Source organism: Engraulis encrasicolus, chromosome 6 (genome assembly GCF_034702125.1).
Source record: "Engraulis encrasicolus isolate BLACKSEA-1 chromosome 6, IST_EnEncr_1.0, whole genome shotgun sequence".
NCBI lineage: Eukaryota > Metazoa > Chordata > Actinopteri > Clupeiformes > Engraulidae > Engraulis > Engraulis encrasicolus.
In genome coordinates, this window is record NC_085862.1 from 35000967 (window position 1) to 35010868 (window position 9902).

A 9902-nucleotide genomic window follows, 5' to 3' on the forward strand; every position below is an offset into this window, starting at 1 on the left:
CTTAAAAATGTACCACACTCATGCTGACCGTGTCTAAATGCTTGGACACCATAATTAATGTGACTCTGACCCATATTTGGCCCCCGAGGTGCCTGGCTGCTGGCAAATTGCTGTGGCAAGTCTCATTTTGGTGGAATGGTAATTGTGCACCGACCGGTTCCCTCTTAATTTGACATGTGTAGTTTTCCCCCCTAAATTATGCCATGGAGGGAAAGGATAGCAGGCTGCTGCGGGCGGGCGTATTATTCTAGAAGAGGAATTTATTTTGGCACAATTCTCCTTTAGGCTTTAGCTTTGACACAATCAATACTCTCTCTTCACCTCTGACTTCTATTCTAAAGACCAGTAATGGGGATATGAAAAGGGAATTTCATTTACTAGCTGTCAGCACAAATGTTACTCCGAGTCAAACAGCGAGGAGAGAAATGATTAGGTCTGCTGAAGTTGATCAAGAAAATGCTAATGTGTATTATTTTTTGTGGAGGAGCAGTAACAAAAAAACATCAATTGCTTATCATTATTTTCCCGAGTATTCTTATATATTTTGAAACGTACTGCATTAGCCTATCCTTTGTGTGTATACAGCACGACGTGCAATAACATTCACTTTTCATTATAATTTGAACCATCCTTTCTGATACAAAATAAAACAAATCGAAAAATAAAGTATTTTTCCGTCACAACTGTTGCACCAGTAGGTGTCGCACAAGAGCGGCAAACGGCGCGTTTGCCCATACCTCCCAACCCCCCTTTCTTTCATTGTGTGTGTGTGTGTGTGTGTGTGTGTGTGTGTGTGTGTGTGTGTGTGTGTGTGTGTGTGTGTGTGTGTGTGTGTGTGTGTGTGTGTGTGTGTGTGTGTGTGTGTGTGCGTGCTACTATGGTGAATGTCGGCTAGAAAGTGAGCCTGGCTTTCCAGCTGAGTGCTTGCTCTCTCACAGTGTGTGTGTGCGTACGCGTGTGTGTGTGTTGTCATTATTATTATCCAGTCTGCTCCCAGCAGCTCAGAATGGCCAGATTCACTCCGACTGAAACCAGAAGGCAGCAGCAGCAGCAGCATTCCCAATCGCCCCATCCCGCTCACACCAGCCTGTTTCTGACCGGACCGGGGGCACCACCGACCCAAGCTCCACTCCTTTTCATCCCGCACCAACACCAGTACCCTCACACCCCATTTTCTAAACCCATGAACGGGTCAGAATCCATCTCCATCCATCCGGAGAACGGCACCATGAAAGACCAAGATGCCATAAAGCTGTTTATCGGGCAAATACCACGGAACCTAGAGGAAAAAGATCTGAAACCTCTGTTCGAACAGTTTGGGAAAATCCACGAGCTGACAGTTCTGAAGGACCGTTACACCGGCATGCACAAAGGTAACGAGTGTCCCCCCTTCAAGGCTAAATAGTCTGGCCTCGTTTGATTAACTTTATGGCAACGGGTGCAATTTTACTATTTTTCACCTACATTTGTTGTGTTCATTCAAAGTCTGCATTTAACGTGAATATGTCGAATCTGTTAGTGTAAACATTTTACAACTAAGGAATGGGTATGGTCAATCGGCACTACCTCCATGCCCCTTGGCCAATACGCATTTGACCAAATATTCAGCGTTGTTTATATTTTTTACTTCTGAAATCTGGTGCTTGATTAATCGTGCGCCATAGACATCGTAGGATAGGGAAACATTAACAGGTAGCGCGCACGTTGTGTGTTGTTGGCTGAAATGCTGGAAATGCGCTTAATTTGTTGAAATGTTGTGTATTCGAGTCGGTTGTAACATGTTGAGGGTGTGTTGGTTCGACATTTGAAGGCAATGACGTGTTCAGTGTTACAATCGTGCGAAATAACAACGTGCGATTTATGGTTAGCCTATTTTCGGTGTCCTAGAATTGAAGAAAGGCGAGGCGAGATGCATTTTTAAAGATTCTCCCCCTCAAACGTCCCATCTTTTTCGTAGAGATGCATCATTTATTTATTCCGTTGCTTTCTTTACACAGAAACAGCACTGCATGTGAAGCTATAAGTCGTGCGCCGAATGTTGTTTACTCCAGCCGTTTGGTGACTAGCCTACAGATGGTCTATACAACATGATAACGCACAATATAAAGAAATAGGTTTGCAACAATAATAGCATCCCTTTTACGTTATTAATAAGAAACACACATTAAACAAGAAGCATAGGCCCTATCAGTGTTTTTTCTCCTTGAGACACACATAACTGCCACCAACCATAAGTATTCACAGAGTACGCAATAATATTACGCACTGGTTCCTCACATGTGTTCACACATAGCCTTTGATTAGTGGGGAAAAAAACACAATTATGGATGTGAGGAAAATAATCACAATCATAATCATCAGATATTTTTTACAGTCTATAGATTTTACCCAGTCTAATGATGTAGGCCTCAGTATTATAGCTTTGTTATAGTTGTATAATGCCTCAGTACTGTAGTGTATTCTTCGAACTTCTGTTGTCTATTAGTAGTAGCCTAGATTATTAGGCATATGTAAATTATAATGTCATGTAGGCATAATCTGTAATTACCATTGAGTGTATTCTAAAAAATATACTTATTCATCATTGTCTGCCTGTTGGGCCTTATGTGAGAAGTCACACACACACACACACACACACACACACACACACACACACACACACACACACACACACACACACACACACACACACACACACACACACACTGATGAGGTGTAACTTTGTTCTATTTGTTCCTTTGAAACAATCAGAGTAACTTTTATCTGGGTAATGTTGGTAGTGCTGTAGTAATGTTACAAACATATGATCGTGATTGAAGAGTCCATTGCTATTATAATAATTTAAAAGAATGCTTGAAAGGAGTGAGTTGGCTATTTGTAGTGGACATCAGATGTTAATGAGGCGTAATAGTGAAGACAGCGCAAGGTGTAATAACAACTTGATCTTTTCTTACTTTGTATACAAATACTGTATGTCTCACATTCAGACTATGTTGTTGTTTCTTTTGATTTGGAATTTGAGTGAAATATAAAAGTAAATCCCTGAGGTGCTACGTGTTGATATGAAGTACTTATTATGTTCAGAGCGTGGTTTAATAATGTATAGACTCACTTTATTGCAAATAAGTGCAGGATGGACAGTATTATTAGTTACTGGCCACTTAAGACTTCTCACAGGTGATGATGAGTCATATCTAGGTTGAGATAAACGATGCGTTTGATTAAAAAAAAATTGTCTGTTGTTTGTTTGTTGCCATTGTCGTTAGACGTGATTGCTTATATACGGTCAAAGAAAGGTAGGCTGAATGTAAAAGCATGTTGTGATGTATGAATATCTCAGTAAGGTACAGTATAGGGTACAGCTGTCTCAAATCAATTGCAGTAAACCTTAACCAAGATGAAAAGAAGTATTAATATCATAAAACGATAAAAACAATGTCAGCTATCGGTCAAAGGAATTCTGAGAAAGTAATGAGGATGGATTATTTTGTGTACAGCTCTATGTGGTATCTATGTTTCATAATCTGTTCATTTCATATTATTTCATAATAATTATTTCATATCTCTTGGGGTCTGCTTGTGAGTATTTTCAATTGACAGACAGTATATTTATTTGATTAAAGGCATGTGGTGGTGATGGTATGATATATTATATTCTTTTGGCCACTGCATTATATGATTAAATGCTTGCATAATAGTTATGTTGACTTTAATTCCTCTGAGATACATTGGATGGATGATTTGAGACATTTGTTTGCTGAAATTTCTCCCAGATGATCAGTCCGTAAAGACAGTGGTGGTTTTAGTGAAGGGAGCCCAGTGGGGAAATCCAGTGAGTGAGATTTGTTTCCTGTTGTCTAATACCGTTTTCGATGGAGGATTCATCCTCGATGTCAGTTTAATATATGATGGCAGATGATCATGCTATGGAGACAAGCCATTATTTGTTCTTGATTTCCTGTTTGTGTTGTTCTCCGGCTCTTTGTGAGATGCACCTATTTGGATTTTTTTTTACACACATAGTATTTGCATGCGTGTATCAGGCCAGATTGTTTGTTAAGAGCAAATCAGCTAAATTATGTAGTCAGGATGTAAGACTCATTATCAATTTAATACTTCATTTGAACGTTTCACAATTAAAACACTGTCTTTCACACACATCACTCACACATCATGCACACTCAGACACACACAAACACACACACACACACGCACACTCACACGCACGCTCACATGCACGCTCACACACTCTAACAGTAGGGTTTTGGTCGTGATTCAGCACGGGTCAGCAACGGCACAACCATGACTGCTCAGTCTCATCCTCTGCCTGTTCACTGCCGTATCGATATTAAGCCAATGTCCAGGGGATCGTTGTGTTAATGCATTTATAAGTGGGACCAGAGATATTGCCACAGACCAGGCAAAGGCACGATGCACATTAAATCACAGGAATAATCTACTGAAATATTGATGGCAGTTTTATTTTTTATACCCAGTGCTGTGGACCAGGGTACCCGCGTATTCGAGAGCAGGCTCTCTCCCTCTTTCTCCTACTCTCTCTCTCTCTCTCCCCCTCTCTCTCTCTCTCTCTCTCTCTCTCTCTCTCTCTCACACACACACACACACACACACACACACACACACACACACACACACACACACACACACACACACACACACACACATGCACACACACACATGCACACACACGCACACACACACACACACACACGCACACACACACACACACGTACACAGACAAACACACACACTGTGGAGAGCAATACAACAATGAGAGCTGTGGTACAGGCCGGCAGAAATGAAAACGAGCCGGACTAGGTTCAAAGCAGCTTGCGGCCGCGGCACCGAGCGAGGAGAGAGGACCAAACTAATCTGTGACCTTCCCTGCCTCAGATCCGGCAAATTATGCAAAGTTCACATTCATGCGGCGCAGATATAGAGCTGCCTAGCTGCCAACCTCGGGAGCCATAGGAACAGGGGCAGTGGTGCCGACTGCATTCCGGATGACATTCAACATTTAGCAGCTTTGTGGTGACACATTCGTACTCTTCCTAGTGAAATATCGGCAGAGGTGATTAATAAGCCAAATGAAAAGAGAAAATGGCCCTCGTTACTTCTTTTGCTTTGTTACCGTCTAATTTGGTTGCCCTGGTAACGATGTATGAATGTTGTTTCATTAGCTGGTAGCAAACAGGAGCAAAAAAAAAAATCACATGCAGGCTTTCACTCGCAGGCATTCTGTGGCTGTGTTTTTTTCTCCCCTTTTTTTCGCTGGACTTGCTGTTACAAATGCAGTCTATGATTTATGCAGATGACATGATGTGGTAGTGATGGGCTGTCTGGGCTTGGAGGCCACCAGACTCATAGAATGTAATAATAAACCTCCATTCAGCAGAACAGCTGAATGTCTGTAAATATTGTAATAAGCAACAGGGTTCCCTCATAAAAGATGCAGCACTTCGGCACTGGCTGACAGGAGCTGTGGGCCTGGACTCCAAGATGAGCTCATTTCACCTTCTCATGTCATGTCTATCTTTGCTGTGAGGGATCTGTTTTTAATTCCAACGTTCCAACTAAAAAAAAAACATGCAAAATGTTTTTAATACTTCAAATAGCAATGACTTTTTTTTTCATGTGACACGATACATTTTCGTAGACCATGCAAATCTATGAAGTGGTGTTGAAGTTATCTTTTAAGACAGAGGGTTAGTTTGTAACCTTTCAATAATGTGGCATAGTGTACATGTATGTGCTAGCCATATTGACACTGTCATTGTGAGGCTTGTGTAGCTTTGGCCATCATGCATGCAAAATATATTTGTTGTTATCTCTGTATTCATGGTGATGATAACCAGAGATTTTGGCACGGTTTGATGAAATTGAAATATTTTCACATATTAGTACTCTGTCATAGGCCTAAAGTACACACATATTTGCTAGGTACGCACATATTTGTCATCTCCTTCATATTCTAATAATGAACTCACTCACTCATATTCACTTATCGCATTCGCAAAAAAGACAGTTGCTCGTAATACATTCAGGAAGGCTACAGGCTAGTTGTAGCAAGCTGACCAGACTTCACTGTGTAGCTTGGGCAGGCGAGTGTGTGAGCGTGCGGTACTGTACGTTGTCAGAATGTGAAAATGTCAGTGCACACAGCTGTGGCTGCCTGGCTTTTTTCAGGACCACGGCCAGGGACATGCTAACATGGCTACCAATGCAGCCCAGCACAGGGAGAAATACTCCTGCTTTGGTACTGCGTTTCCTCCCAAGGCCATGTAGGCTGTATTGTGTGCGCCCCGTGTTGTGTAGTGTAGTGTTGTGTAGTGTAGTGTAGTGTGCAGTGTGCGTTCTTGTGTAGTGAATACACCCATACGTGGCCTTCACAGGAAATAAATTGTAAAAGCCTAAACCGTCTTTAAAAAGCACAGCAACAGCACTGAATCAAACTCGACACTTGCCAATCGGCTTTCTGATATGGTTTAGTATTCTCTCCTGCGAATGTGAATATATGTTATGTAGGAATGCAGGCGGCATAGAGATAAGATGTTGAACAGACATAAAATCTTTAACTGACTGCATTAGATTGTCACGTTTGTTTAGGGCAGTCATAGTTATTCCCTGATGTGCTTGTGCGAATACGAGGCTTCTGATTTTTATGGGCTGAGCTTGAAGATAATGCTTTTACCCGGTGGGAGATCGGGCAGAGAACGAGAGACCGACAGACAAGTCAAAGATAAAAGCTTTTTATTTTTTTCCTTAACTGTGCTTTGAGAAATACTCGGCTAATGTTATGTTTGAGGTCGGCTGGGCAGAAATTCATTTTGAAGAGGGCCAATGAAATAACACGGAGCGAAGAGATTTTTATTGTAATGTTTGCCGTAATCCCTCTCTGTTTTTTTAAAAACGGTCCAAGGGAACTCAAGCGAGAATGCCTCAATCATAGGAGCAGCACGAAAATAACAAAAAGGGATAAACCATTATTTTGTCTTCCCGTGTGCTGTTTTCCTACCTTCTTTTTTAAGAAGAAAGACCAAAACCCTATTAGTGTTGTGCTGGGGGAAAAAAATCAAAGAGTCAGTGGAGCCTTACTGTGTTTGTTTTTCAATGTGAAAAATGCAAAGCGATGGAAGACCCTCTGTGGCAGATTCAGAGAGAAGCCTGGCTGTGGTAGTAGCATACTATAGTAGTAGTGTGAGCCCGGGAGGGCTTGTCAGTGGTGGTCTTGGTGGCTGCTGCGCGAACAGTGAACAAACCAAGTGGACGGGAGAGAGAAATGACAGACGGACAGACAGACAGGCAGGCAGGCAGACTGAAAGACAGACAGACAGACAGATAGACACCCATGCCGGCAGGCATGTATGAGCAGAGCAGAGTGTGGAGTGTGGAGAGGGGAGAGGGGTGAGAGAGCTGAGCACCAGCCGTGACTGGAGACTGTCAGAGCCACTGAAACGCACGGCTGTCTTAATCTGGAGGTGCCGGGAGAAGGTGCTGAAATCGGGCCTTGTGCCTCCGTGCCATGTTGTCTCCTTGAAGGAGATTTTTTTTCATTTTATGATATTTATTTATTTTTAAAGCCATGTGCTGTGCCGTGCCCCACATCCCGGGGAAGGGTGGAGACAACAAAGGGATTTCATGTGCAGTTGGTTGGGGCTGGTGGGTGGGTGCCTGGCTGTGTTGGCAGTGTTGGTGTTTGAGGGTGGTGGTGGTGGTGGTGGTGGTGGTAGCGGGGTGGTAGTTCTAGCAAAAGAGGGCAAAGCCTGGCAGATGTATAACATCATCAGAGGCGCGGAGCCGGCAAAAGGGGAGTGAATCGAGGCTCGGCGGGGTGGCAGGCATCTCGGAACGTCGACACTAGTGTTGCCAGCGTTGCCAAGGTTTCCAACGCCAGCGAGCTACAGACTACAGCAGTGGTGCTCCTGTTCTGCAGCGTTGCTGTCTGTAATGTGTGCTGTCTGCAAGTGCTGGCACTGTAATATTCACGTGGAGTCCATTAATGGTGATGATTACGATGCTTTGTGACAGGGCGAACTTGAAGAGGTGAGAGAGAGAGAGAGAGAGAGGGAGAGAGAGAGAGAGAGAGAGAGAGAGAGAGAGAGAGAGAGAGAGAGAGAGAGAGAGAGAGAGGGGAAAGAACAAAGCACAGGGATGAAAAAGTAAGTGTGTGTGTGTGTGTGTGTGTGTGTGTGTGTGTGTGTGTGTGTGTGTGTGTGTGTGTGTGTGTGTGTGTGTGTGTGTGTGTGTGTGAGTGTGTGTGTGTGTGTGTGTGTGTGTGTGTGCGTGTGTGTGTGTGGGATCCATCAGGGATGCGAGGAAGTGTGCACTGCTCAGCGCGGTTATAAATAGAAATCTGTGGTATTTCCGAAAATAGGTTAAGCTGCCATCGCTACTCTGCTGGCGTGACATCACTGATTGCCTGCCAGCCCATCCCAGTATATCCTACCCCCCAACCCTACCCCTACCCCTCAGCCCCCCTCTCCTCCTGCTCCTCCTCCTCCTCCTCCTCCCCAACACTGCTACTGCTCTTAGGAGCTGGAGGGATGGGAGGTGCGGGAAGGGAAGGGAAGGGAAAGGGAGGGCACGGATGGGCACTGGGTAGGGGGGGGTATAAGCAGCTGGTGCCCACAGTGGGAACCTCTTCTCTCCTCTGCCCCCCCCCCCCTTTGTTCTTCCTCCTCCTCCTCCTCCTCTTCCTCCATCCACACCAGCCTAGCAAACGCAACGCAACGTCAGGCAGGCAGGCAGGCGCTATAGACGCTTCCCTGCACACGATAAGGCTCCGCTGCACACTCCTTCCATTCTGATTGGCTGGTAAGTAGTGCAGATGTGTTATCGCACACAGATTAAAGCGGAACATGGAAAAAGACAAGGAAGCGGAAAAAAGAGAAGAAATAAGGAAAAAAAATGAAAGAAGAGGGGAGGGGGGGAGGAAATAATTTTTGCCATCTCTCCATGCATGACATGGGCGACTGCTGTAGGCCCTGCTGTGAAGTTCTTACATGGAGCTTTACTCACATTTCTGCAATTACAGCACTCGGTTATTGCACAAGCTTAACCAACTCTGTTCCGATTAACTAAATGAGTATTTGGGATATTTATAGGGGCAAATTGGCTTTTGCATGTGTGGGATTATTGTTGGCTCAATTAATGACTGCCTTATTCAAAACAAGGCAAGCAAACAAGCTCGAATCAAATGGCGTCGTTACAAATGTTAACCGAGCACAATATGTTGACATTCCACCCGTCTTGCAAGTCTTCCATCTTCCCCCTCTTTTCCCCGTGCGAGAGAAAAGAAACTGACCTCCTTTACAGTGTCTTAATGGCTGTCTAAGTGAGCTTTGCATTGATTTTTGCATAAATCCTTAAGCGTCGGTGTGAAGGAGTGGCAGGGGACAGATATTTTCTCCCTCCCCGTTTCCAATCAAGAGGAGGAGAACGCAACGCAACACCCGGGCCTCTTTTCAATCAGTGCCTGCTGCCTGACTTGCCGTGATGGAGGTCTGAGAAGACCTTGGGAAGGGAAAAAAAAGGGGGCCACCGCCATCTATAAGGGCCCTCCTTTGATGGCACAATGCATAATCACTCCTCCGCGAGCCGTTCTGATCGAGTCATTATTCCCCGGCCACATTTGTCACCCTCATCAGCCGGCTACCGTGTGACTCTCTCTCTCTCTCTCTCTCTCTCTCTCTCTCTCTCTCTCTCTCTCTCTCTCTCTCTCTCTCTCTCTTTCTTTCTCATGCACATACTCTGCTCTGGAGTCTCGTTTGGTGAATCACTTCACTGCCGCAACGTCACCCTTTGGGTCGTCACAGGCCATTTCTCCACCCACCCTCACACATACCCCACCCCGCACCCCACTCCACCCCAGAAAACCAGCT

At 44.4% G+C, this 9902-nt stretch overlaps 1 protein-coding gene across 1 annotated transcript in view; it reads left to right on the forward strand.

Moving 5' to 3' along the window:
• The first annotated feature begins 1006 nt into the window (after positions 1-1006).
• celf5a (cugbp, Elav-like family member 5a) overlaps positions 1007-9902 on the forward strand; it is a 313262-nt gene continuing 304366 nt past the window's right edge. The window contains exon 1 of the mRNA XM_063201389.1: positions 1007-1373. Coding sequence (XP_063057459.1) covers positions 1007-1373 — 367 coding nt within the window. The remainder of the gene's footprint in view (positions 1374-9902) is intronic.